This window comes from Phasianus colchicus, chromosome 19, assembly GCF_987193195.1.
Source record: "Phasianus colchicus chromosome 19, bPhaCol1.hap1.1, whole genome shotgun sequence".
Classification (NCBI taxonomy): domain Eukaryota; kingdom Metazoa; phylum Chordata; class Aves; order Galliformes; family Phasianidae; genus Phasianus; species Phasianus colchicus.
This window is the reverse complement of record NC_143454.1, coordinates 8,927,385-8,955,367: the sequence shown is the minus strand read 5'-3', so window position 1 is coordinate 8,955,367 and position 27,983 is coordinate 8,927,385. Positions and strand designations below refer to the sequence as shown.

The window sequence follows — 27,983 nt, the reverse complement described above, 5'->3', positions numbered from 1 at the left end:
CGCAGTATCGCTCCTTCGGGACGGACCGCACGCGGTGCCGCTTTGCGGGGCCGGGCCCAGGCGGCCGGGCCCAGGCGGCCGGGCAGCGCCGGGCCTTGTTTACCGGCCGCACCCCGCCCCGCCCCCTCACGTGACCGCCGCCCGCGGCTCCGCCCCCAGAATCACGCGACCTCTCAGCGGCCGCAGCGCGCACTATTCCGGATCCCTCCACCGTGAGAGACCGGGTGGGTGCGGCCATCTGTCCGTTCCCTTCCAGCTTCCTCAGAGGAGGAAAGGTTCTTGAGGGAGAGCAGTCGGAGAAGGGCGGTGTGGGACCGGCGCGGCGCGGGGGGAAGGGCGGTAGGAAAGCTGCGCGGGATTACTTTCTATGGCGGATGGATTCCGGTGGAGAGGCGGTTCGCGAATGGGAGGGGGAAGGGGGAGGCCGGGCCAAGATGGCGGCGCCCTGTGGGCCAGGGGAGCCCTGAGTGGTAAACAGCTGAGGGGAGGAGAGGGTGAGGTGAGTGCCGGGCCTGCCGCCGCCCCGCTGGGGGAGAAAGGAGCGGCGGCGAGCGGGGGGCAGCGCGGGGCGAGAGCGGGGAGAGCGCTGTGGAGGAGCCGGCGGGAGAAAGGGAGGGGGCTGGGGGGCGGCGGTGCGCGGAGCGGGGCTGGGGGGCGGCGCGCCTTCCTTTGCCTTCCTCCGCCTTTCTCCGCACCCCCCGGGGCCGCTCGCTGAGTACCGCCGTGGTTCCACTCCCAGCGGCGGTGTGCGGCTGCCCCCGGCCCTGAGGGGCTGCCTGGGTGGGGGCGGCGCCTCCGCGGCTCCCCTCGTTCGGGGCGTTGTTTGTCGGAGCACAAAAACGTCCGGCTTCCCGTTGTCACGTTGAACTTGGGAAGCTGCAGCTCCGCAGTTTTCACTTCGAGAAGGCGCTCCGTCATTGTGCTGTCTGTTCAGTCAGTGCTCCTCTTTCTCTCTCTTTTTTTCCCTAACGAGCCGTTTACAAGGCGGTAAGTGAGAGAAAGATGTGCCTCAGGGCAGTGAGTGATTCAAACCCCTTAGAAATGACCCGGCGTGGGGATCGGGCCGTGTGTGTAGAGCTGTTTCTAGAAGTGCAGGAGCTTTTTGTTCTTCGGTCCCATCCCGGCCTTTCCTCTGCGACGAGCTGTTAGAAACCATCGCTTGGAGCTGTGCTGAAGTGATGCCATCAGGTGGGGAAGGTCCTCAGTGCCCTGTGTGAGCCACAGGGAACTGGTAACTGAGGGACTGGAACTGCCTGAGCATGCAGCAGTCATTGTGAGCACTGGGAACGTGGCTGTCTGAAGTTTGCTAAGCAGCAGCAAGGTGCCAGATCTGCTTATCAGAATGAGCTACGTTTAAGCTTGAAACCGAGGTTTTTATGTCCTTTACTCAAACAGCAACAGAAAACATCTCTTTTTGTTCCGTTTTTTAGTTAATAGCCTCATCAGCCTTTGGCTATGTTGTATTTACATGGAGTGACGTGGATTACTCAGATGAAAATGTAGTCAGAGCGTCTGGTGTGTCATGAGATAAGCTTTAATTAAATGCCTTTATCTTTGTTTTTCAATCTCAGCTACCTGACTCTGTTACTTGAGAAGTTACTTTACGGTGACTAACAGAAAACAGTGCTGCTGAAGGGTTCTCACATGAGATGTGCTGTCCCGTGGAAGATGTTCTGAACAAACCAGTGAATGTTGTCTTGGCTCCATACAGAGCTGTAGTGATCCCTGATATTCTGTTGGCTGTCAGATACCTTCTCCTTAGGTCTGAAATGACTTGGTGTTGTGGTCAGCACAGTCCTCAGTTCTGTAAGAGCCAAATAACCTGCAACACAGATGTGTCTCTGGAAAAGGTATTTTCCATGATAAGCAAGTAAAATAAATGGTCAATGAACTTTTTAGTGGCAGAAGTGAGGGAGAGGTACCAGATTTTATGGTATGTTGTAGCCAGATAAGTGGCTTTTTGGAGAGACTGTTAGAGCTTGGTCTGATGTGTAGCTGCAGTGTTTTCACATAATTTAAAAAAATGTGATGAAGACAAGCAATACTACTTTGTTATCATAAGCACCTCTTTGGGTATCACATTAAAACACGGAGCAGAATTTTGGAATCAGTGTATCCCCATTTCACTTTCCTGGGTATTATTCATTGTTTTTAACTGAGAAGTTTGACAGCATTTGGTAACGGTTCTGTGCAGTGCCTGCTTTAATTTTGGGGTGATTAAGATGACAGTGCAGCACTTAGTTTGCAGTGGTTTCAAGGTTTATTGGATTGCAGTGTAACCCCTGGGATATGCTTAAGCGTTCTCTTAAGGGCAGACAAACCTGCAGCAGTGGTTCAGGAGTCTCACTTGTGTTGCTCTGAGAACCAGAGCTCTCTGTGCATAGTTCTAGAAAGATTCTGTATCTAAACTTATTTTCCTCATGTGCTGTTGATTAAATTGGCGTAGAGAAGCAGTGCTTGTTTATATTTGTTTGTTGTTAGTATATATGGTTATATGTAAGGAGCTGAAATCACTCCTTGTCAGGTTGGTAACTGGCTTGTTAGCATGGCTGCTGCCAAAGGGTTGTGTGTCATCTCTGCTGTGTTTGGGCTTTTTTTTTTTTTTTCAGTATGAATTGATTTTAAACAATTTTCTCTCTGTCAGAAGTTTGATGGGTAGCAATTAGTGTAATATATTGGCACAGCACAGTTTCAAAAGAATCTTTAAAGATGCTGAATGTGATTCTTTCTTTATTTGGAGGTGCTGGTTTTCTTGGATCTCCCTGCTTCGTTTAAGCACCTGTAACGAAGTACATGAATGTGAATGTAATATTGAATTACACCTTATAAAATAATTACTGAGTTTAAGAGCGGGATCTCGTATTAGATCTTAAAATAACCAGAAAAAATGTAGACTATTAGGAGAAGCCAGACACCTGCATTCTTATAAATGAATAATATTTACTGTTTTGCCTGTTGTAGTGATCAATTCAAACTGATGTTCAACGTGTTCAGGGTTAATATTTTCAGGAGGCAAAAAAGGACACTATGAGTTGCTTACTGCCCTGTTGCTTTTTATTCCTACTCTGTTTTCATTCACTTTTTTTTTTTTTTTGCAGGCACTGTGACTTCTGTAGAGTAGTGCTTAGTTTGCTTGTGAAGATATTCTAAAATCAGGTATTTCTAGGAAACCAAAGCCAGGATTGTGGTGTTTCACATTGGAGGGAGTGAGGCGTGTCCTGTTTGACCATAGAACATCTGAAAGTTTGGAACGTAAGGGGCTCCTTTCTTATCAGTCTGAGGTTTTTTTTTTTCAGAAATAACAATCCCTGTGCAATACTTCTGTCCTCATTCGTGGCCTGCTTTGCCTGCAGTGAAAATCAGACAGAAGAATGTAAGCCTTGAGTTTCATTTCATGGCTGTCAGCAGTGCTCTTACATTGTTAACATCTCCCTACGTGCTTTTGGTTGGGGGTAAATAACCATTTCCTTATATGTCTCAAACTGTATGTAATGAAAAGGGATGAAATGCTGATATGACCCCAGCACTAAGTGCTTCTGAACTCCTGCTTTACTGTAGCAAACGTGAAGGACATTATAGAAGGAGGAGGTGTGTATGTTGAGTGTGTCCCCCTCCTCCCCACCCCTCACAGAGGCATAACTGGCACTACCAGCTGCCTTTTCCCTTGGCTGGAGATAAAAATACACCGAACCGAAGAACTTCTCTTGACAGAAATACTTACAGAAGTCATCATCTTTTGAAATACTTTTTCTCCTTCTCTCTGTAGCCTTTTCCAATGAATATTTGTATAGTCTTTCCCTTCGTCGTGAGTTTGTTGTTTAGCTGTGTTGTGTTGTGGTTAAATTAACCACTGAAAACTTTTTAATTTGGTTCTTTACTTCTTGGCTTCTTTGTTTTCCCTTGTAAACTGGCTCTGAAGTTGTGCTGGTACTTAAAGATCGCACTTCGGTTAAATTTGTCTTCATGAAAGGTGTTGAATATAAGAATAAGTATCTTGTTCTTGGTGTTTATATCTTCTGATGAGAAGAAATGTTGTGTGTTAAAAGGTAACGAAGCAGAATTTTTTCAATCTTAATCATTTAGCACATTGGATATTTTGTATAAAACTAATAAAAATAGTAGTGAAGAGCCAGTGCCTCAAACTGCATGGCGAAGTTGCATTGTTTCAGTGCTGTCAGTTCTGAGGATTGCTGTGTGGAAATCCTTCTCACAGGGGATTGATTGCAGCAGCTAGTGATGGAAGAAGTAGAGACTTGTCGTTATGCTGTGTGTCTGAGAAGCAAGACACAACCATGATATGATAGTGCAAAGATCTAAGGGAGACCTGGTCACCACAGGTGCCATACCAATCCCAGGTGCAAACTACTGTGGCTTTCAGTGGATGATTTGTTTTGTTCCAAGGTACTGGACTTTCCCCAACCTGGTCTGTCTTGAGATCCTTATCTAAAGATTGGAAAATCACATCACAGGTTACTGTGGGATTAGTCAGAAATCACAGCTCCTGGGAACTGCGCTTGTTTTTCATTCTTTAAAGCATGACATAGTTCTAATGCTGTTGCTGGATTTTCCTGGTTTGTTCATTTCCAGAGTGCATTGTATGCTCTTAGGATTTCAAATCTCTTCCTCACAAAAGGCCTTCAAAGGAAATGTTGCATCGAACAGATTTGCTTTTTAAAAGTTTTTTTTTTTTAAAGACTGATTGTGTGTAGTGGTGTGACAACTTTGTACTGGTTTTTATTCAGCTGATCAACTTTCTCCTCTAGTACCATCCCACTGTTAAACCTGGCTTGGGATTCTTTTCATATTTTTGAATGCTGGTTTCTGGAGCATGGCTCCAGTTCATGGCAAGTGCTTTCAGTGCACAACTGACTGAAAGGCAAATTCATTTTGACTGTGCTGAATTTATTGGCACAGGGTTGCTTGAGCCATCTGTTTTATTTAGTTTAGGGGGCTTGGGAAGTTATTAGCTACCTCTGCATGTAGTTATCATGAATTAAGCTTGCATTGTCCACCTTGCTTTGGTCTGACTGTAGTGTTTGTATGTGCCAGCAGCATAAAGTTTGAAATCTTTGTGCCTACTGAACACTTCAGCCAGAGTTCTTCCCATCTGACTGCAAGGGTAGTGCTGAACCTGGCTACCAAAACCCAGCTACTGCTGTCTGCATAGGTGTTCCTTGATTCCACCACGCTGTAGCTCTCCTCTGGCAATACCAGGCTTAGGAAAACCTGCTGTTGACCTTTTTACTGGTGTCATGACAATCTGCTCCAGCACAATGATATTCTTGGAGGAAAATCAGAAATAAAAGCATTTTGAGTGGTGAGTTGGTTTCAGTTCTGTATGTAAAAGGTGCTTTGGCAATGGTGGGTGTGGGAAGCAAAGAAAATACCATTGACAAGGTCTTGATGGGATAAAGAAAAAAAGAAAAAAGCAGAGGCTGGTATTTATGCCACTTGAACTCTCAAAACAGGTTTTGCTTGCAGCTCGTTTGGGGGTGTGGTCATGCATCTCTTTTGTTAACAACAAGACTTTAAACAATTAATTCGTGTTGCTTAGGAAGCCCATGAATCTCTTGCTTAACCAAAGCTGAGGCTGAATCCTCATGGGAACTGAGAGATGTATGTTAGCAAGCCTTTGGTGATCTCAAAGATAATGTTCTCAGATATAATGGAGTTGGTGACTTGTACTGAATTATTGCTGGGACTGTGTGAGTTCTGGGTATCTCAGTATAACTGTAATTTACTAAATGAAATATTTTAGTGATTACTAGAAACTAACAAAGCAATTGGCTCCTGCAAATGAATAATGAAGTAGAAGATTGACTACTTAGGTTGTGTAGAGGAGTGACTTTTAAACTTTTTCAGTGGATGATTTCCCACTTTGAGCTTTGCTTCTCTCTGACCAGCAAAGCTCTTTGAGGAAGAAGTTGAAGCTTGGAAGTCTGCACAACGTAGAGTCAAAACAAACAAACCCAACAGGAGAACAAGTTCTGCCCCTCATCTTTTTGGAAAGCATACTGAGCTCTTATGTATTCGAGTAAAATGCAGCACTTTCCCCTCCACCCCCAACTTTCTCTTTTATTCTTTTCAGTTGAGATTCTTGCTTACAGTACCAGCTGGTTTTTAAGTCCACTGTTTTTAAGGTCATGCCAACACGGGCTATGAAATGTCATGTGAATTGTCAGGTAGCAGGCTGCTGGCTGCTTTTCTTTGGGCCGCTGATCCATCTATGATCATTGAAAATCAAGGGTGATTTTGTGTTCTGGAACTGTGATTGCTGAAGCATTTTAAGAAAGTTTGTTGCTATAGAAATGCCTGTTGTGTGCGTGGTGCTATATTATCACCTTTGAAATTGCAATCAGTGCCAAATTCAGTAAGCTGATGGCTTGTGGCCCCAGTAAAAGTGACCTTGGGCAGTTCTGCAAATGGGAAGTGATATGTTGCAAATGACGAAGATTACTGGTGAACAGGTTAACTCCTGCAATCCACTAACTGTAAAACGTAAGCTCTAGAGAAAGTAATACCTTCAGAAGTAATGATAACATTATTTCCCAAAATAGAACATGGATACATAGTCCTTGGCTAATGTGTAACAGTGTTTTAGCTAGAGACTGAGGACTTTAATATTATAGAAATCTTGCTAGGTTCAAAGTTTCCTAGGTAAGAGAAGAATTTTTTTTGTAAGTTTTTACCTATTAAAAAAACCTTTTTTGGCAGCAGCATCACAGTAGAAAGCTATAATCTTGTGAAAGCCATCTGGTTTGAGGCCATCATGCAGCCTAACCTATGGACAATTCCAGAAGAGGCATAATTGCAATACTTGGTGGTGTTTTCCAAAACTAAGGGCTGACTCCTTACAGCTATAGGTACTCCTTACTGCAGTACAGAACATACTGAGCTCTGCTGTTCTAAATTTACCAGGTTTGATAAGGAAGAGATAAACTTTAACTTTTGTTAACCTTGTCATGTTTTTTTCCTTTATTTTAGTGATCATGAAAGGTGTGTGGTTGACAGCATTGCAGACAGAAGCTCAAGGCATCCACAGAACAGGTACAGTATACACAATTCCAGTAAAAAAATAATAAAATTCTTGTGTGTAAGCTTGGTGCATTTCAGTCCTGCCTTCCGTAGAGTAAATGAAAAATGCATGCTAGCTGGTAAAGAAAGAAGAAAACTTTACTAACAAAATTCAGTGTGATTTGAAGCCATATTCCTTCTGCCATTTGGAAGAGTTCAGCATAGGAATCTTATGGATGAAGGAAAAGTTGATGTATTTTGTAGTAGGTAGGTGTGATAACTACACTTTTCCCTCAGTGCTCCTTGGGAGGAAGCCACCTAAAAAGACTGAGATGGTTTAGATTTACTCTTCCTCAGTACTGCAGAGGTGACCAAAGTCATTTAATCTACGCAGTGTTGTTTGTAATAATCTATACAGCTTGTGTGCTGTGGAGTTTTTAATATAGAATGCACAAATTATACATGTGAAATTGAAATGTGTTGTACTGCAAAGCTTGTAATTTAGTATGCGTGGATGGCCAGGCAACAGCAGCTGTAGTAACCCTAACTGAGTTTTTGAACAGCTGCAACTTGGCCACACTGCAAATATTAAAGCACAGATCTGTTAGTATGCAATAATGAAAGGCTGAGGGCAGAGAAATTCTCATCTAGCCACAGGAGTGGTAAAGGATCTTGAGCTATGGATTTCTTCCAGAATGTAGACCACTATGCAAAGTGCACGAAAGGTTGGTTGGAGAGGAATTGCTGTTAAGAAGATAAGTGGTTTCAGGGAGTAAGTATTTTTTTTTTTAAATTAACAGAATGTTGTGACAGTCATAGTCAATATACACTAGCCAAAGTCTTCCATAAAAGACATTAATATCTTAAAAACAAACAAACATTAAAAAAAAAAAAGCCCCAAACTCTTCTCTCAGAGCTTTTATTGCAGTCCTTTCAGTGTGAAGCTGTTAAATGGGCAATACTGCAGAAAAGGGAAAAGGAAGTGGTGAGAGATCTAAGAAAGGGAAAAAGGAAAGCTCATTCATCTCTTCTCTCCTAGTCTGGTAGAGGCACAAATGAGGAACTTCTTGACATTTTAACCTCCACATTCATGTTAGTACGTGCATCATGGCTCAGCAAGGGAATGTTGGTGAGCTCCTCTCAATGCTGGATTCTCCAATTCTGGGTGTTCTGGAAGACATAACAGCTGCATTCAAAGATAATCTCATCTGTGGTATGTATCCTTATGGTGGTAGAATTTTACTTAGGTACGAGTAAATGTACAATAATGGTGTTTTTTCTTTTTTTCTATCAAATACACTGTTTTGTGAATATGACTTGAAAGAAACTCTTAGTATTTGAAATTTAAATGGCTTTAAGGATCGAGTCTCCTCTTTGGTCTGTTTTGCTTAATGGCATGCCTCTCCAAAGGTTTGTTATATAATTGTTAAAATGCTGTTATGAAATGACTGGAGTTTCCTGGGGCATAACCTCAAGTTGCAAACTGATGAAACTTTCTTTGTGGATTGTATCTAAAAAGAATGAGGTGTTATGTACGTTATGGGAACTGGTGGAATTCCACTCACTGAAAACAAAAAACCCAACCCTGAAGAAAATGCTTTCTGTTACTAAGGCATCCCTTATGTTGATGGAGCCTTTTTAGAGAGTGAGAGCACTGTTAAAGCCCTTGTAGTAAAGGGAGTGAATATAGAATTGCTCCTGAACTCTTCCCCTACTGGGTAGAATTACTCCTGCAGTTCAGCTACCTCCAGGTTTTTAAGGTTAGACAGTGCCACAGTCATTGCTATTAGAACAAACAAAAGAGCTTGATAGTTCATTTCCTACAGAGCTGAAAGCAGTTGCTCCATCAATTGTAGCTGAGAGGATCTTCTCTTAAAGGTCTGGTAACAGTTAAATACTAGTTTGTGTCATAAATTGTGCAATAGTTGTTAAAAAGTTGAGCAACATTCCTGTAACAAATGCTTCATTTCTAGTGTATTGAGAATGTATGTTTTCTTTTTTTTCTTGTTAAGACCGTGGACCTATGCTTGTGAACAGCCTGGTAGACTATTACTTGGAAACCAATTCTCAGCAGGCACTGCATATACTGTCCACATTGCAGGAGCCTCATGACAAGGTAAAAAATAAAAGTTAAAAAAATTGCTATAATAACAAATGTTAGCCTCATAATTAAAGAAATCTTAATTAACATCTGCTAGAATTCAGCTTATACATTATCATATACAATTGTCTTGTAGAGATACAGTATCTCTGTAGTAAGAGCACTGTAGCGTTTTTTGTGAGTTTTTTTTTAAGTCTTCAAAAGACTCCATTCTAAGGATTGTTTAAACTGGCCAGGCTACTCTGAAATTTAAAACCTTGAGGAGTAATATTGTCTCTTGGAAGTGCTACTGCAGCTTGTTCAATGCTAGATTCCTTAGCCTAAAAAAAAAAAGGGTGTTTTGAGAGCAAGTAAATGTTCTTAGATTGAGTGGAAGGCACTGGAAATGTTTATTTTGCCTGACCAAATTATGTAGTATCATTTTGACCAAATTATATTATATCATTTTATATATGTATGTATGTATCATTATATCATTTTAATCTTTGGATCTGTTGTTAGATGCTGTGTATGTGTAAAGTCACCTTAGTTTCCATAACTAACAGTAGCAAACTGCTGAATATAGATTGGTGGATAAGAACATATATCAGTTCAGCATTTAATAAAAAAAAAAAACACAAAACTTTCCTTTTTCTGCCACTCTGCAAATCTTCCATCAGCACCTTCTGGACAAAATTAATGAATATATGGGCAAAGCTGCTACTCGTTTACCCACTCTGTCGCTGCTGGGACATGTGATAAGACGACAACCATCATGGAAACATAAGCTTTCTCAAGCACCTCTCCTACTCTCATTGCTTAAATGTCTCAAGGTAAGAACTGTCACTCTTGTCCACTGAAACACTTGTACACTTCAGGTAATCGTGCATACTTGCAATGCAAGGTATTTTTCTGCTTTGATGTCATTTAGTTAAGCTGTGAGAAGAGATGCTGATTAAAATATAGAGTTTAAAAAATTTCAACTGAATACTCTGTGCTGACCCTGTTGTTACTGACAGTCTTCTCTTTAAAGAAGGCACTGCAGAGCTTTGTGTTAGAAAAGTTCACCAAAACTCTTCTTTTGGTGTTATTTTTAACTGTGTCAGAGATTGAGAGCTAGTGGCAAAACTGACAGATACCTTGAATGTGAACTTAATAAGAAATAAAATAACTTTTCACTAGTGCATTCTGAAATGCATACCTCTAAGGCAATGTATTCCACTCTCCACGACATAGGTGAACCCAACAGTAGCAGAGCAACTGCTAAGGAAAACGTGCTGAATTGGGGGAGCAAGTAGGCACTGCACAGGGAAAGAGTTTGATTGTGTCCTGGTCATGCTTTAAAATTTGGTTCTTGATTGTATCTAGTTAAAGGTTTTTACTCCCACAGCCCTTTTTCTCAGTATAAGCCATAGAGTTCTGATAATTGTTTGAGTTGCTGCTTTTTGAAATATCTAGCAACTGGAGTCATCAACCAGGCATTATTTATGCTTGCATGCCATACAGCAATGCCACCCTCAGTTCTAAGTGTTTCAACAGTATTGAATTTTTTTTGTTGTTAAACATCTGAAACTGTGAGAAGCTAGCTTTTGATTTAGTGAAGATTTAAAAACACAATAATAATCTATCAAGTGAATCACTTATCCTGCAAACTTACTGGGCACTGTCACAAGTAACGTGTTTGCAGGAATTCACATTTGGTAGAAAATCTTCTGACCTTTGTGTTGGTAGTTGGCCAACATCCTTGAATGCTGTGGTCAGGTTTGCCATTTCTTAGATGCTGGAGTGCATTGTGCTTGGCTCTGGGGAAGAAAAACAGGCAGTACATAAGATACTTCACATTCCAGTGATTTTTTTTTTTCCTACCCAATTGATTGTAAATCAAGAATTGTACAGAAGAATTGTAGTGACGTTCCATTCTTAAGTGAAGGTGTTTTCAACAGAAAAGCAGCAGGCAAGTGACAGGTTAAGAATAAGAACTTAAAACATTTCTTAAATTTATTTTGGATGAAAGAGACAATAACCTTGGTCCATGAAGTTGTGGAATGTTTTGGAGAGATTGTTTCAATCTAGAGGACATTTTTCATGACGACGATGATTCCAGCATTCACTTCATCCTTGGAAAAAACCTCTAGTCAACTAATGCAAGTTTTTTCCCTTCTTGCAGACTGACACAGATGTAGTAGTACTCACCACAGGTGTCCTAGTGCTAATAACCATGTTGCCAATGATTCCTCAGTCTGGCAAACAGTACCTCCATGATTTCTTTGGTATCTTTGGGCGTCTCTCAGCCTGGTGCTTGCAGAATCCAGGTGAGATTTCAGTTTGGTTGCATGCAGTTGCAATGTAGCAGTATCCTTGAGATTCTTACACCCTTCCTTTTGTGAGATTCCTAATGGTTTCAGATTATTTAAATGCAGAAAACGTTGCAGCTCACAAGATATGCTGTTCTTTGACAGCATTGGGTTGTACGTCTTTACTCAAAAATTAGAAGTCTTAGATTCTTTAGTGTGATGCTGCTATTAATGAAGTGGCCAGAAAGGCTACACTGATGGCAGTGAAAAAGTAGGGGTTTATGTTAATTAATAGAGAAGGAAAAACTGCTAATATTTGAGGCAGATATTTAGGAATTTGAGATTCTGAGGTATGGATGGATAGGAGAGTAAAACAACATGCGTGGGTTTATTTTAATATACAACTATCAGTAGTATTGAAATGTCATCAAACCTAGTCATCTTAGTTACAACATTGGTTTTGCAGAAATCCTGAGTTATCTGAGATGTAACACTGTGGTTACATATGGATGTCTTAGGGCTGTGTGATCAAAGGCTGGGTTAAGCACACAAAAGTACTGTTCAGAGGGCCATTTCACACTGGCAGTTAAGATTGGAATTTATAGGAGGAAAGATGGCTGCTAAGAGTCGAGTCAGAATGCTTTGTGTAGAGACAACCTTTCAGTTTTTACTTTTGAAGTGAAGCATACCTTGTCTTTTTTTAATCATTTGGTCAATCTTGCAAGCTGTCTTACTATCTAGAGTGTTTCAACCTTTAAATTTGGATAGAAGGGACAAATTCCAACCAGCATCCTTTAATTCTTAATAATCTATATCTATCGTGTTAGCTGTGATTGGATGAGTATTTGCTTGTTCACTCTGAAGACTTCACAGCTTTGCTAGGGGATGTTCATAACTCTGAAGACTTTTTCCAGTTAGCATTTCAAATTTAAAAGCACTTTGCTTGCCTTCTTGAAGTGGTGTTCTTTACTCCAGTGTACTGAAAAAATAAAATCTTACTGCTTGTTCCAGGTCACGTGGCAGAGATTTATCTTGTCCATCTTCATGCCAGTGTTTATGCTCTCTTTCATCGGCTTTATGGAATGTATCCTTGCAATTTTGTCTCCTTTCTGCGTTCTCACTACAGTATGAAGGAAAACTTGGAGACCTTTGAAGAGGTAGTCAAGGTAAAAATGCAGATCATCTCTACATTATCTGAGACAAGGAATTGATAGCTGTTCAAAGGCAGTTATGTGCCACATTAGTACACTGTTTTATTTAACTGAGTGCTACTCAACAAAAATGTATAAAGACAGGGTACTAAAGGGATGAAAGCTCATTTGGGAACAGGATCATCTCTTGGATCTGGCAATGTGTGTAAGCTTTGAACATCTGTTAAATGCAAAAATCCCATTGATTTTTATGATCAGGTGTTAGCTCTCAGCTTTGTGTAGTTTAGAGAAATCAGAAAAAATGTTTTAATTAAAATCTGTATTTTTTTTGCTCTTGCTCATTCAGCCAATGATGGAACATGTGCGAATTCATCCAGAATTAGTGACTGGATCTAAGGACCATGAACTGGACCCACGAAGGTACATATGTTCTCTCTGCTACTAGGAAAGACTGCAAACTAGCAGTTTTTACTTGACTTATTTCTGAAGGCTTACAGCAAAACCTTTTCTCTTGACAACAGTGTGTGCCAGTGGTGTTTTGCCATCCATTTTTCCTAAGTCCACCAGGTAAATGTAAAATTTCTTCATCCAGGCTCACAGCTGGATGAATAAGCAGCCTTTTGTCGTGAAGGGCCATTAACAGCAATGTTGGGGCTCTGTGTTCATTTTGTATCTGGGATAGAATCTGTCTCTTACCCAACTGTTGACTTTGTCTTAATTTTATGGCTTTATAGTCAAACATTCTCAAAGTTCTAAGAAAAAAAATCCCTTATAATAGGAAGGAAACAATGGCGTAAGTTTTGGGTTGTGTTTTTTGGTCTGTTGAAGTACTTGGTGGGATTTGCCTGTTTGAAATAGCTTTGGTGTGTCTTTGTTTTGGTACCTAGACATTGGTTCCATTAACAGATCAGTTCTTTTAACAGGTATGTCTTAACATCAGCTGTATTAGTTTTCTTTAGAAATAGGCTCATTTGCCTGCAGCAGCACCACTTGCTGCTTTTCTCTTGTCTCCACAGGCCCAGCCAATGAAGAGGAGAAATTGACTCTTGTTGCTGCACAGTAGTGCTCTTGCCCTGCTTTTCAGAGCCACTAGGAAAACACTGCTAAATGGGAACCTATTGAATATCACAGTGCTCAGTTTTGCAGGCTTCTCTCAGACAGGGAGGAGGGGGATGGAGAGAGGGTGGCACCACTGAGGAATTCAGTTGGCACAAAACTACTATTTGAAGCCTTCTGATTTGGTATCTTTCACATGTCTTTATATTCAAAAGTAACTCAGCCTTTAATAGACATCCTAGTAGACAGCCTTCTGTGCTTTCTCTTCTTTACAGTGAACTTCCATCCCCTGAAATATTGGGCAGATCTAATGTGGCTGCTAAATTTAGTGAGAAAAGATTTCCAAGTGAAGGTGGTAGTAATAATAAAGGACGTTCCCAAAACTTAGGAGTCAAAACACAGACCTGAAACTGGCATTGCAGGTGGCAGTTGCTTAAATAATATGGTTCCCTGACTGCTGGCATTTCTAAATTTTGGCAACCGACATCTGAGTCTAAATGAGCTGATTTCTACAGCTGCTGAAGCTCAGGATCAACCGAATCTTCATATGCTATTCCTCCTTTCCAGAGTGCTCCATGGCAGACCTTTATGGATCTCTATATCAAAGCTGTTTGTCTCCTATCTGAGACCCCCTTTCACAAGTCATCTGGTTGCAATTTCTGTATGATGCCTTGTTCTGCATTTGGGAGCATACAAGGCTGTTTGGATCAAATGAGCCATCCTACAAGCCAATTCCTGAAATCTCCAGGAACCTTTGTTCGTAGCAATAATTGACTAACTTACTCTTTTGGATCCAAAAACTGTCTGCAGGTGGAAAAGACTAGAAACTCATGATGTTGTGATAGAATGTGCCAAAATCTCCCTGGACCCTGCAGAAGCCTCATATGAAGATGGCTATTACTCTGCGTCTCGGAAATCCTGTACAAACTTAAAACATCATCAAACTGACCCCAGTGCCAGCCATTACATTGACACACAGAGCAGCTATGGTAAGATCTGCCTGATGTCTAATGAATACCCATTTCCAGGAAGAAAATGGCCCCGATAGCAAAAGGGCATCTTAACTAATTTATCTCACTTGAAGTCCAATTCTTAAGCACTGGAAAACAAACTTTCATTTAACATATGTATATAATGTTATATACATGTATGTTTATTTATATATGCATGCATGTCTGGTCATGCAGAAGTACAGAACTTTGACAAAGTTACCTTTCCCTACTTCTAAAACACCAAACCAAACAAAAGCTGTAGTATATAATATGTTCAAAACATATTTTCTTAGGTTGGAATAGAATTTTCTTGTTTGCCAGCTATGACTGTATATGTTTAATGGACTTAAAGGTTTTTAAATAAAACGTTTCAATATTAGCCATAAGAATAATTGTTTTGTATTTGGTATGTAGGGTACTTTATTTATCTTTTTAAATTTTCAGGGACATCTACCCCATATTCCACTCCTCGGCTAACACTATCACAACTGCCAGGGCAGCTACCTCAGATTCTGAGCCCGCAGTCAATAAAGCTGTCAACTGAGCCACAGCAGGTAAAGCAGAGGATCACATGCAGTGTGTATTCAGTGCTTTGCACTTTGCATGTACCTTCTTGTGACAGTCTTAAAAAAAAAAATCATGATTTTGAGAAGTAGTGTGAATTGGTCAGAGCTTTGCATATGTTTCAGATTTTATTCCCATCTTGGTTGCTGTGTCAGAATCTGGATATGTTCCTTTTATGAGCTTTGCTGACCTATGTTGATTGTGTATTACTTTTGCATAGGTTACCATCTGGAGTCCTTCTGCAGTTTGTGGCATGACCACTCCACCAACTTCCCCTGGAATTGTCCCATCAGAGTCATCCCAGTCAGCATCACAACCTTACAGCAAAGCTTTTGGCACATCTGGTACGTGCTGTGTTTTTGAATTAGGCCCTGAGGATTTACTAAAATAGAATCTCTCACTATAAATTTTGCTGTCTGCTTCATAAATTGGAACTGCAGCACTTTGCTATTTGATAAGCTTGAGCCATTAATTCTGTAAACAGAGTACCAGGTCATCCAGAGTAGTACTAGTGCAAATACTGAGAGAGGAAATAAATTCCAGTGAATTGAGTGCCCAGGTCTGAAATAGGTCCATTGGAAATTCTGCGCTTTTATCTGAATTGCTGAATAGTTGAGAGAGATCTAAAAAGTGTTTGAGATACTGTTTAAACACACAATTCTTCACGTACAATGTTCAGCTGAAATGAGGAAACGGGAACCTGACTGAGAAAAGTTTTGCTCCCACTTTTCAGCAGTGGGGAAGGGAACACCTTTGGGGACACCAGCCACATCTCCTCCACCCTGCACTTCAGATGACTTTGTGCATGTCTCACTTCCTTCAGCTGCTGCCACACCTCCTAAAAAGGTACAATGAAATTCTTCTGCCAAATGAATACAATTTGTCATTGACTGATCATACATGCAATGACCGTAAATGAGAGAGAAAATCAGAGTAACAGATTTAGTGTTATATTTCATTGCAGAATCCCAATTTCTAAGGTTAGAAAATTTTTGTCATTTCCAATTACATATTTTTGTGTAATGGTTTTACACAGAACTGTTGTGTTGCTTTGCTATTTAAGGTATCTATCTGCAGGAATTTCCTTTCTATGAAACTATCCAAGAGATTTGTTTCCCACAGATATCTGATGCAAGGAATCTGTATGCCTTTTTTGTGTTTCTTTTCTAACAGGAGGACAAACCAGATTCTGGGAGGCCTTCACTGTACCGACAGCAAAATGTCATAAGCAGCGATAAATCTTTGGGTAAACTCCAGTTTCCTCTCCCCATTTTCCATAACCTATGTTAGACAAATCATGGTTTTGTTGACACATTCCAACTGCCAAACACTTTTCCACAGGTTTTTCTCTTTTTCTCTCCCCTGAATTCTTCATAGTTCCAGGATCCTGCCTTAACCTGTGATTCAGCCTAAAACCTTCCTGTGATGCTTTTGATTCAATTTTAACTATTCACCTTCAGAAATAGGTTGCAGATATTTTTTTTAACTAGCCCTCTTGCATTCTTACACACACCTAAATATGAATATCAGCACTGAAAACTGGAAAAGGATTAAAAAAAAGCTGATGCTTTGAGGGTGATTTTTTTTTTTTTAGAAGCAACAAATTTGAAGCTTTTACTTGAATAACTTTTATGTCGTGTGCAGCCTTACAATTTGATCCAGACTTAAGGATAGATGCTTCTTTTTAAAGGCTTTTGAAAAAATTTTGTTTGCTATCTACAATTGTAGTGCTGTACTTGAACCTTTTTTTAAAGTCCTGTGGAATGTTGAAAGCAACAGTGGATGGTTGAGGAACTCAACTTCTAATAGGTAAATCTAGATTTCCTTTTCCATTCTCTATCATCTACATCTGTGACGGCTATAAAAAGGGATTTTGACTCTGTATTTGAGACTTCTATACTGTGCTTCTGTACTGTCCTCAGGGTGGAGATGGTAATGAAAGTTAAGTTTATTTTCCTGGTGAGGTTGTAACAGCAACCCTGAAATCTGAACTTCCTGAACTACAAGTGAAGACTGTGCTAGATTCTTCACTTGGTTCATAATCTGTGACTGAGCTTTGAGCATGAGGTTTCTATCCTGCACAGTTTGTGTGTGTATTCCTGGCAGCTATCTCAGAGTCTTTATCAGTAGTGTAATACATCAGTTTACTGTACCTCCTTCTCAGGGAGTAAGTACTGTGTTTCTGAGTAGCCAAATCAGAAGCTGAGAGGGAATTTAAAGCTAATGTGGAAGTGTAACAGTCACACTGCGTTTTGGCTGCTTTTCTAACTTACGTAATGGTAACTGAACAGTTGAATCCTTCTTGGTAGAAGAGGCCACCTGCAATAATAGGTGTTAAGTTTACAAAATGAAATTTCTGGATCAGGAGAAATGTGTGACTCGTCTCTGAACTCGTTTCCACAAGAAGAGATGCTTCCTTAAGAAAGGGATGCATTTAATCTAAGGTCCTTACAGAAGTAAGAGGCTCCTGTTTTTTGCTCTGATGAGACTAGACAAGACAACTGTACAATCTGTACAACTAACTTCTCTTTTCTTTTTTTTCAGACACATCTGGTAGTAAAAGTTCAGTAACCTTAAGTGATCTTCCAGAGTTTTTAGGAGGTTTGTCTTTTGAAGATAGTGCTGAAAAGGACAGAGAAGAAGGTAACTTCTGTCATCCTTGTATACATCTTAGCCAAGGAAGTATATTTAATAGAAATATAAGATTCATGGCTTGTTTAAAGCATCTTGTCCTGTATCAGTGTTGTTCACCATGCTCTCTACAGTAGATTTCATATGGTTAAAGCACTTCTTTTCAAATACAGCTGTTGCTTATAAATAGTGAAAACAGTAAAATTTGCAAAGTTAATCTTCAGAAGGTTACTGAAGTGAGTATGATTTTGATGTAAAAAGTAAACTCTCTAGAAGGTATTTTGGCTGCTGTAAATCTGTGTTGCCTTCAAAGCAAGTTGTTGGGGGTTTTTTGTTTAAGGCAAATTTTTTATTGCCCATTTTAATTCTAGGATTTAAGTTTTTGAGGAAAAGTTGACCAATTTAAAAGCTAGAGCTGCTTGAAACAGAAGCAAATCACTCTTCTACCTCAAAACCATGAGTTAGCTTGCACTTTTCAGTTCTGAAGCATGGTCTGGTTCTAATTTTACATTAGGACACCTTGCAGGATTTTTTCCCTGGTTATAATGAGAAGTTCAAGCATGGATGAGGTAAATGGATGCCTCAGGTGCTTTGAGAACTGGTTAGGATGCAGCACAGGAGCAGCAATAAGTATGCTGTACAGAAACAAAGCATACTAAGCTGACCTGGCAAATAACTGTGCTCCCTCCTCCAATCCTTTTCAGATGCAATATCTAAGGAGATCTCCGAGATCACAACTGATGCTGAACACATGGTGCCTAGAGGAGGATTTGACTCTCCATTTTACCACACAAATGAAAATCTGTCAGGTTCTCAGAAGAAGACCCACTCAGTAGTCTCTAGTGTTCAGGGACACAGTCTGACCTCTGAGCCTTTAATATCTTCTCTGGACAAGCCTGGGCCTGAGAGTGTGCTGGAGACACCCAAACAAACATTTACTCCCATAGACAAGCCCTGCGGAGGCTCTGGTGAAAGCCCTGCTGGTAACAGGGAAGGAACCTCTGGGGAGACAAGTATTCTCACTCCCAGCCCTTGCAAAGCATCAGCACAAGGAAGAGCAGTGTTTGGGAGTGGACAGCCTCCCCTATATGAGCACCTTTTTGAGGTTGCATTACCAAAGACTGCCTACCTCTTTGTTGGCAAGAAGACTGAGGAGCTGCTAAAGAAAGCCAAGGGAACCCAGGATAAAGACTGTATGTCCTCTACTTCTCCTGTGGAAGTACTGGATAGACTGATACAGCAAGGGGCAGATGCACACGCTAAGGAACTGAACAAGTAGGTGACTGAAAGTCTTACTCATGCAACTTTTTTGTTCTGGCTTTATTTTAATACTTCTGCCTGGAAAGCACATGTGCTAGGAAACCTGAATGAAAGCATATTCTGTGAAGTGTTACTGTTAACTGTGTTAGATTCTCTACCCAGCAATCCTTTATAGTAACAACTAGTTTAATATTTTTTAAAAAGTGAGGGGCGAGAGGTGTGGTGGGGAGGTCTGTTAGAGCTCTTTATACCTTCAGTAACAGAGTTTGGGATGAAGAAGCAGGGCAGCTGCGTGTCTTACAGACCACTGTTGTACATACTTTCTTCTTTCTAATAGAATGACACTAAGAACTGAAGAATCAGATTTAAGGGCTAGATAGATGCATCTACTGCATTCCTTCTTTTCATCTCGTTACTCTGTATTCTACTTTGTCCTTATGCTGTTTTCTATGCCTGAGAGAATTATTCTTGCTGAGTTCCAAGAAATAATATGGCCTCTTTCACCATCTGCCCTTGCAACCTGCTTCTTGCACAACTCCTCTTTATTCTCCCCATATAAATTGATCATCATCGTGCTTAATTATTAAGCTGTAAGCTCGTTTGAGGTGGGGATTCCATTTTGAAGTGATTTTCTTAATGTTTGCATATTTAAACTTACTGGTTAATGCTGCGTTTTCATTTTTCAGATTGTCTCTGCCAAGCAAATCTGCTGACTGGACTCACTTTGGAGGTGATGATGTTTCTTATGTTTTGGCAATCTGTTCCTTTATTATTAGACTTGTTTAAACAATGACCTGCTACTGTCTTGGGTGTGTGTGTGTGTTCATCTCTGTCTTGTAACTCCAACCCAGGTTCTCCCCCTTCAGATGAGATTCACACCCTGCGTAACCAATTGCTATTGCTGCACAACCAGTTGCTGTACGAACGCTTCAAAAGACAGCAGCATGCCCTTCGCAACCGGCGGCTCTTGAGAAAAGTGATTAAAGCCACAGCATTGGAGGAGCACAACGCTGCCATGGTGAGGAGGGGTACAAATCTAGCAATGATTTAAATGCACTAGAGCTGAGAACAGGAGTTAATTGGCACCTCTCTGTACCGCTGAGTTAAAGAAGCCTAGTAGCTCAGCATGCTCAAGTCGGTGTTTGTGGAATGGCACATGAATGAGTTGTATGTGCTGTGATTATTTCTGTTAACTGTAAGTGACTGAATCAGTGGATGACTGCATGCTTTACAGTTACCTTTGTTAAAGGCTTCACAGTTAGCGTAGTGGTTACTTGATGCTCCTCAGTTAAAGAGTGGAAAAATAAAAACCGGCTGAAAAACTCAGATGTTCTTTGAGTTATTTACTGTGATGAAATTCCAAGTTGTAAGTGCACTGAAGAATGTTTAATTCTGTACCTCTGTATTGTAGCTACTTCCATTTACAATTTCACTTCTCAGTAAATAATTTAAGAGTGAAAAAGCTTTCCAAATTAGTTTTGGAAAATAAAGTGTAGCTTCAGCTCTGAAGTCTAAGTCCCTGTCAAGAGCATGACAGGGAGAAACATGCTATTGCTCACTGTGCCTTTGGATGCGACTTTGAGTTATCAGCCAGTCCCCTCTAGCACCATTTAGTCTCTCTTTAAGTTGAAGAAACCCCCACAAAACCATACATTACACAGAATGTTCCATGTATGGAGAAGTGTTCAGCCTGCATGCTGTTAACTGATGTTATTGCTTTACTTAGCTAATGACATTGAATAGATGTTCTAACTAATAAATCAGATGTCTTATCTAATGCTTTGTATGGGGTTCTTAACAGAAAGATCAGCTGAAATTACAGGAAAAAGAAATCCAGGCCTTGAAACTGAGTCTGCAGAAGGAACAGGCCAGGTACCATCAGTTTCAGGAGGAGCATGAAAGTATAGTGGCTCAGCTTCACAGCCAGATCAGACAGCTGCAACATGATCGTGAGGAATTCTACAACCAGAGCCAGGAATTGCAGGTATGAAGCAGAACACTGAACAGTATTGTGTTATCTCCTTACTGTGGTTTTAAAAATAACTTTTCCAATGACAAGGCATGAAATACCTAAGAGAAATTTACTGTCGTCTTTGGATGTATTGTCCTAATTCAGAATAAGACAAAGCTTAGTTGGAAATGCCTGGTTAAACAGTCATTGTCCATTTGTAGCTCTGTTTTATTCTGTCTTCTATTTGGAAATAGGAAAATGCAGTTTCTTAGCTGGTGTGTTGGGACTTTCACAAGTGCTTTACATAACTTGACTTACAGCCTTGGTGGTTCTGGCCTTCCAGCCATGTGGCACTGCTGGTCCTTGCTGAAGTTCCAGAACCCTGAGCGAGTTCTTTTTGTTTGAACAGACCAAGCTGGAAGACTGCAGGAATATGATTGCAGATCTGAGGTTAGAATTGAAAAAGGCTAACAACAAAGTCTGTCACACAGAACTGCTGCTTAGCCAAGTTTCTCAAAAGGTAAGAAATCACAGATTCCAGGGTCCCTTTGTCTTTTTTTTTTCTTTTACTTTTGATGATTGCAATTGAGTGCTTTTTCTTTCTTGTCCTGAAAGCCTAGATCCATAGAATCTGATATTCATTGCATAAAAACAACACAAGTATATTGTGGTGATGAAATTCTAAACAGTTACAGACTCTTGAAACTTCTCATTTTGGCTGCTCTTCATGCAGTAGGAATTCACAGACTGAGCAACATAAACTTGTATTAAAGCTCTGCTAAATCTGAGCATTAGAGAGATCTTGTTAAGTTAAATGGGCTTTTCATCTAAGTGGAAACGTGGTTGAAGGAAACAATGCCATTGTGGTGAGAGCCTGTATGAATTGTCACTGGCTTTATGAAAATTCATTTCTTTAGCACCTATGACCTTTGTCTTTTTTAATAAAAATACCTTGTGAGCAATGCTGGTCAACTGTGGCTCCTGCTGAAATGTTAAATCCAGTGTTTAATTCTGTTTAATTTCTCTTTAAAAAGCTTTCGAACAGTGAGTCAGTGCAACAGCAGATGGAGTTCTTGAACAGACAACTTCTGGTTCTTGGAGAGGTCAATGAGTTGTACCTGGAGCAGCTGCAGCACAAGCACACAGACACTACAAAGGTACAGTTGCAGACAGTGCCTTCTGGGAAGACTTGGCTCACAGTCATCATCAAGCTGAAATAGCTTGATGTCAGAATAAAAGAAATGATTCAGAACTTAACATGTTTTGTTGGCCTTCTGTTCAGATATTTTTATCCACTGTGTGGTTATGAAATCTCTTCAGCATGCTGTTCTTGAAAGCTAAGAATGGTGTGTTAGCATACACTTGAAGTCAGTTTTAGCCACTTCATATGAATCCTTATTAATTTCTTGATGCCACTGCTGTAAGTCCCAAACCCTTCTGTGCTCCTGCTGTAATTGGTAGCAGACTGTTGGAGATAAAGTAACACTGGGCTCTTATGTTTGTGGAAGTGTATCATGTAGAATAGTATTGCATTTGCAGGAGGATCTTAACCAGGATTTAACTAGTTAGTGTAATATGCTGTTCTAAAACAAGCAGTCTTACTGTTCTCCCTAAGTTGCTTTCTTCGTAGGAGTGCTAACTTTACTCAAACGCCTGTGGTTCATGTGGTTTTACTTCCTGACTTCAAATAAACCTTTTTCTAATTAGAAGCAAGCAGCTTGCCCAACAATAGAACAGTTTCTGCATGACAGTGAGTAATTGAAGAAGGTGAATAAGCCAAAAAAAGAACTATTTTTCATGTTATTAGTGAAAGTCATGTTAAAAAGATTGTTTTAAAATTGAAGTTGCCTAATCTGCAGAGCTGACAAGTTTGCTTTGCTAAAAAGTTTTTTATAAAGAACAGCAATGTGCTCATAAATTCCAGTGATGTAGAATTGCTTTCTCAGTGACTGTGTGTACGTCCTCTCACTATCTGGCTTTCCATATCAACTTCTAGAAATGCATCTTTTATTTTATCCTCCTTAAGTTGTGCTTATTTATAGTGTCAGAAACATGTCTAAATAAAAATAACACACAATCAAATTACACTTAACATTGTGTTCTTTCCTTTGAGGAGGTTGAAATGTTGCATGCTGCTTTTCGAAAGGAACTGGAGAAAGCAAAACTGTGTGTTCAGCAGCAAAGCCAAAGGCTCGATGCTTCTCAGAAACGGATAGCTGAACTGGAATCTCAGCTTTCTAAAAAGGACCACCTCTTCTTGGAGCAAAAGAAATACCTGGAGGATGTCAAAATCAAAGCAAGGTAGAGATTTCTAATTAAAAAAAAATATATTGTGAGTGCACTGAAGATGCAGTGTTATATTTCAGGCAGAATTTGGAGATACTGGTCCTAATGGGTTTTGATTTCTCTTTCCATTCAGAGGTCAGTTGCAAGCAGTAGAAAGTAGATACAGGGCCCAGAAAAGAATCACCCAGGCGTTTGAGCTGGAGATCTTGAACCTGTTTGGCCGACTGGAGAACAGCCCACTGAAAAAACTTGAAGATGAAAAAACAGAAGCAGCTGAAGCAGCAGAAGAAAGGTGAGGATGATGCAAAATGTGTTAGACTCACAACCAGCTCTTGGGGATTTTGTATCATTAGGGAATTCCTAGCACTTGGATGTATCATTTCAAGGTATTTCTGTTATTCCCCCTTTTACAGAAGTTGCTGTACATAAGTATAAAACAGTTGGGTATTGTTTTCCCTCAGATCATACTTACTTGTTCTACACCAGTCTTCTATAGCATGAGGATAATTTTTTGCACTGCGTGCAGATTTGCAGCAAAGACTTGTTCTTGGGTTGCAAATCTTTCACCTATTCCAAGGACAGTGCATAGCTTCCTCCATTTTCCTGTTCTGATCCATCAAGGATACAGTTCCGTTTTGCTTTAGGATTATTGTAAGTTGTTCCCTTCCTGTTTACTCACTATCAGTTCTGCTTCACTATGAAACTGCAAAAGGAAACCAGATGTAGGCCTCCTGAAGTGTACATGCAGTTCTAGAATTAGAAAGTAATGAAACTCACCTCCATTCCTATTTTAACAGTTACCATTTCCTTGATGCTGTATCCTCTCTTGTTCCAAAACAGGCTGGATTGTGGTAACGAAGGTTGTGCAGATACTGTGGCAGGATACAGTGAAGAAACCATTGATAGAAATGGAGAAACCAAACCTCCCAGCACTCGAGGTAGCAGTAGCAGTAAAGGTGGCAGCAACAGTGAGCTCTCCACCCCAGAAAAAAAACAGAACCAGAGATTCAGCAGTCGCTGGGAGACCTCCATGTTGCGGGAGCCCTCCACTACTGTCCCACTGACTGTAGGTTCACTCCCCAGCTCCAAGAGCTTCCTTGGTATGAAGTCACGAGAGTTGTTTCGCAACAAGAGTGAGAGCCAATGTGATGAGCATGGTGTAACCATCAACAGCCTTTCTGATACTCTAAAGACTGAACTATGTAAAGATCCAAGCATGGAGACGAAGGCTCCTCCAAGCCCCGATAACCTTAGCCTCTCACCTAAGATCCAGGAAAGCAGTGTTGGACAGCTTCATATCATGGACTACAATGAAACTCATCATGACCACAGTTAAAAAGGAAGATAGTCAATCAGTGTTATTTTCATATTCTTGGCATAGAACAGGAGGCGTGAATGCAAGTTTAACTAAAAGCTTTTATGTTTCTTTGGTCTGAGCAGCTAGCTCATGCAGTGGAATAGGATTGATGTCCAGTAACAGAAGAAGGCTGCTGAATGAATGCAAGGTGGATTTTTGGGTCTGCAGTTGAAATGCCCAGCCTAACTCTTGCTTCTTTTTCAAATTCAGTCCTTAGCAGCGTGTACTAATTTGAAGGGACAACTGTTAGCATTTACAGATATTTTTTTCCCTTTCTCCCTGTCCGCAGTGAGTGGCTGCGTTTATGAACTTGAGTGCAATATGAGGCCAAATTAACGTTTGTGAGTCTACTATGAATGCTTTGTATTTCCTTGCAAGCTTCCAATTTAGAGCAGTTAATTGTGCTGCCTGTCTGGGTGATTCTGATTGTTTTCATCACGGAAAGGAGCAACACTAGAATTTCTGGTGTGTTCATCTAAGGGTCTCTATTTTGCCTGTCTGCTGCCCCACCTTTCTCAGAGCCCAATCTTTAAGTTGGACTCCAGCTGAGTACTTAAATGTTTAAGGAACGGTGTACCTCTGCAAAATGATTCATTCACCCTAATTCATAATCACTGTTTATATTGTCCTTAACATTTCTTGGAAAGTTTCTTTTGAACAGACACTTAACAAGGAACTGGAGCTTGTAATGCAGAGACCATATGTGAAGACTTGTTAAAACACTAGCTTCTGATTGTATTGGAATTGTGTTTGTTTGACAGACTGGTACTGACCTCAGATTGGTTCATAGGGGAAAGCAATTAGGGTGGGAGAAGAGGGGAAAAGGAAGCCTTAGTCACATAAGGAGAGCATGCAGAACGTGTATGTAGAATGAAGATTTGCAGCTCACAAAGAGCATTTCTTTCTCTAATCAGGGAAATACTTGTCCTGCCTGGACTCCTTCATGGTTTTTGTTCCTGATCTGAGCAAGATCACTGTGTTCTGATGTCAAGAAATCGGCTTCTACCTGGGAGTTTGTTTTGAGGCTTGATTTGCAGAAAACAGTTTCCTTTGAGTGCTGCTCTGTACCACCTGCAGCACGTTTTTCAGCTCAGCAATGTCAGTTTGGCACTAGACATATCCCCTTCATCCCCATTTCCTTAGGAGATGAGACTGAAGAAGCAGCTTGCTCGATCAAACTGAGAATCTGATTGTGAAGCCTTTCTATGTTAATCATGTTTAAGCCTTCATTGAAAGAGGATTGCAGGGTCAGGGCTTGTCAGTGGTCTGACTCAATCTCCTTTGTGACAGAGCAGAGCCTGTGGTTAGGAAGGCAGTGTGCTTGTTTCAAACCGTAGGTGTGTCTGGGTCCAAGCATACGTGGCCATATTGGGCTTCACAGGTACCCACGCTGCACATGGCCTCTTCTCAAACATTCTGTGGGTGGCAGCTGCTGGTCAAGAATTGTCTCAAGTATTAAATGAAGGCCACATGAAATCAGTTCCCATCCTAACCTGAGGAGGAGCAGGAGTCTGCTGGAAGAGCTGGCAGTCTGATAACTTGTGTCAGACGCTGCTTTTCCTGCTGTTTTGTCCATAACACCTTGGGTTGAAATACATTTCTGCCTGTCTGCGTTACTCTGTGTCCTTTTGGTTGGTCAGTCCTAACTCTGAAAGTAAAGGTGAACTTAAGTGGTTTTGTCAAAGCTTGAATCTGCATGGAATAGAAAATAGAGAGTTGGTTGTAAGTGACAGACTGGTTTTGTCGACATGTCTATAGGCTTTCTAAGACTTAGTGGTAGCAAACGTGGTAGCGTATGTTTTGGTAAGGTTTGGAGGTTTCCTGCCTCTCATCCCACCTGGTCCCGGCATGGGGAGTGGAGCAGTTTGCACATTGCCCAGCAGGCAGCTCTGCTCGTGGAGCTGGAGGTGTTGCAGGGCTTCCTTGGAGCACCCTGCTGTGCTGAGCCCCAGAGGAGAACCCTGCTGGTGTGGTGGCCTCGCTCGTTCAGAGGAGAGGCAGCTTTTGTTGTCGGTGACAAACATGCCCTGGTGGTAATGCAAGCTCATTGAGGTGGCTTTTTTCTTCTTTTAAAAAGGACTTTAGCACCAGGATAGTAATAGAAACCACTTTCGGTTTGTTTATGGACCACAACGATTACGGAGGAACAAATTTTGCAGTTTTTTTTTTTTGTAAAAGTTTAAAAATCATGGATCTGCTGTATGTAGTTAACTTGCAGTTTGTTTGAAGGGGTCCCATCAGTGAAGTGGAAACAGATATTTTTTTTTTCTAACTGACTGCTTTTAGTTAAATCTAAAATTGCTGTCTTTGTCAAGTTAATCTGTTCCCTGCCTCGCTCTTTGTAAGCATGTTAAACAATCCACATTAAATGCCATAAATATGAAATATGAGGAAATGGTACAATCCTAAGCTAAAGAGAACTTAAACCAAAAGGAGGTTTTGCTGTCCTTATTAGAATGTTCTAAAATGTCAAGGCAGTTGCTTGTGTTTAACTGTGAACAAATAAAATGTATTGTTTTGCACTACTAAGTGTTAAATTCCCTGCAAGCCGATCTGTTTGGGACCAAGCTGTGCTGAGGCAGAACGTGCAGAAACCAACTGAAGCATCCTCCAAGATCTGCGAGCAGAACAGCATTGAGCAGATAAGTGGTTCTGCCCCTTTTTTGCATGGTGTTCATTTGTTAGAATTTGAACAGCATGCATGATGGCGTGGCACAAGTCAATGTGCAGCTGTCTGTGAAAACACATTGGATGAATGGGAGAATGTTGTATAACCCTAAGCCTCATTCTAGATATTGGGTGATGGGCAAAGCTGGTTTTGGTCCTCCTGCATTGCATAAGAAAGCAGAAAGTTCATCTGAGCTCGTTTTGAATCCCTTTTGCACAACCCTTAAGAAGTGTGCTGCTGGAAAGCTGAATGTGCCAACGTAAGAATTGCAGGTGTTACCCACAGAACTGTGGTCCCAAGATACAGCAAGAAGAAACAAAAGCTACCATGTAATAGCTTGGTAGTTTGTAAACCTGGCTGCAAACAGTAAATACGCAATAGGCACCAGGGAAGGAAAATCACCAACTTTATTTCATGTCTTTTAAGCACTTTTGCTGGTTGATCTTGATTTATTTCTTCTACTTCGCTACCAGTGCAATAGGCTGGAGTTTGAAAGTTACAGAGCTGGTTACAGAGCTTTCTGGGTGAAGCATTGGGCATTCAGAGCCCCATATCTCAGCATTTGGGGCTGTAAGGCTGGACGCTTAACTTGCACACTTAGAAAAGTCAGAGGTGAGCCTTACCCCAAGGCAGTGATAGGTGCTGGGATCTCCCTAAGCTCTGCTGCCCTGCAGCCCTC

General features: G+C 40.8%; 1 protein-coding gene and 1 long non-coding RNA gene across 11 annotated transcripts; one reads left to right on the top strand and one right to left on the bottom strand.

The window, feature by feature from the left end:
• The first annotated feature begins 169 nt into the window (after window positions 1-169).
• TSC1 (TSC complex subunit 1) lies at window positions 170-27,158 on the top strand. 9 transcript variants are annotated; one of them, XM_090121324.1, is made up of 24 exons: window positions 650-3,252; window positions 5,053-5,317; window positions 6,985-7,047; window positions 8,054-8,227; window positions 9,027-9,130; window positions 9,775-9,927; window positions 11,262-11,406; window positions 12,400-12,554; window positions 12,886-12,959; window positions 14,406-14,584; window positions 15,032-15,141; window positions 15,372-15,495; window positions 15,885-15,997; window positions 16,325-16,397; window positions 17,696-17,794; window positions 18,487-19,057; window positions 19,729-19,772; window positions 19,894-20,060; window positions 20,844-21,026; window positions 21,403-21,513; window positions 22,028-22,150; window positions 23,107-23,294; window positions 23,413-23,571; window positions 24,120-27,158. In XM_090121324.1, exons 4-24 carry the CDS (start codon window positions 8,122-8,124, stop codon window positions 24,613-24,615), a joined length of 3,477 nt encoding a protein of 1,158 aa, XP_089977450.1. In that variant the 5' UTR covers window positions 650-3,252; window positions 5,053-5,317; window positions 6,985-7,047; window positions 8,054-8,121; the 3' UTR covers window positions 24,616-27,158. The 9 variants fall into 9 exon arrangements, with proteins under 9 accessions (XP_089977452.1, XP_089977449.1, XP_031457640.2 ...); XM_090121326.1 differs by lacking the exons at window positions 650-3,252; window positions 5,053-5,317 and adding an exon at window positions 170-224; XM_090121323.1 differs by lacking the exons at window positions 650-3,252; window positions 5,053-5,317 and adding an exon at window positions 214-339.
• Window positions 8,097-21,369, bottom strand: LOC116234283 (uncharacterized). Of its 2 annotated transcripts, none has more exons than XR_004168101.2 (3): window positions 21,312-21,369; window positions 10,752-10,896; window positions 8,097-8,184 (listed from the first exon to the last, which is right to left on the bottom strand). It is a non-coding gene; the product is annotated as an uncharacterized LOC116234283 (long non-coding RNA). The 2 variants fall into 2 exon arrangements; XR_004168102.2 differs by having other exon boundaries at window positions 10,812-10,896.
• Window positions 27,159-27,983: the final 825 nt, after the last annotated feature.

Excerpts from the sequence above, each read along its gene's own strand:
- TSC1 (XM_090121326.1), top strand. The coding sequence starts at position 8,122 with ATGGCTCAGCAAGGGAATGTTGGTGAGCTCCTCTCAATGCTGGATTCT. Across the intron at positions 9,131-9,774 it reads TGCAGGAGCCTCATGACAAG|CACCTTCTGGACAAAATTAA; the intron begins GTAAAAAATAAA and ends ATCTTCCATCAG. Across the intron at positions 15,142-15,371 it reads TGTCAACTGAGCCACAGCAG|GTTACCATCTGGAGTCCTTC; the intron begins GTAAAGCAGAGG and ends ACTTTTGCATAG.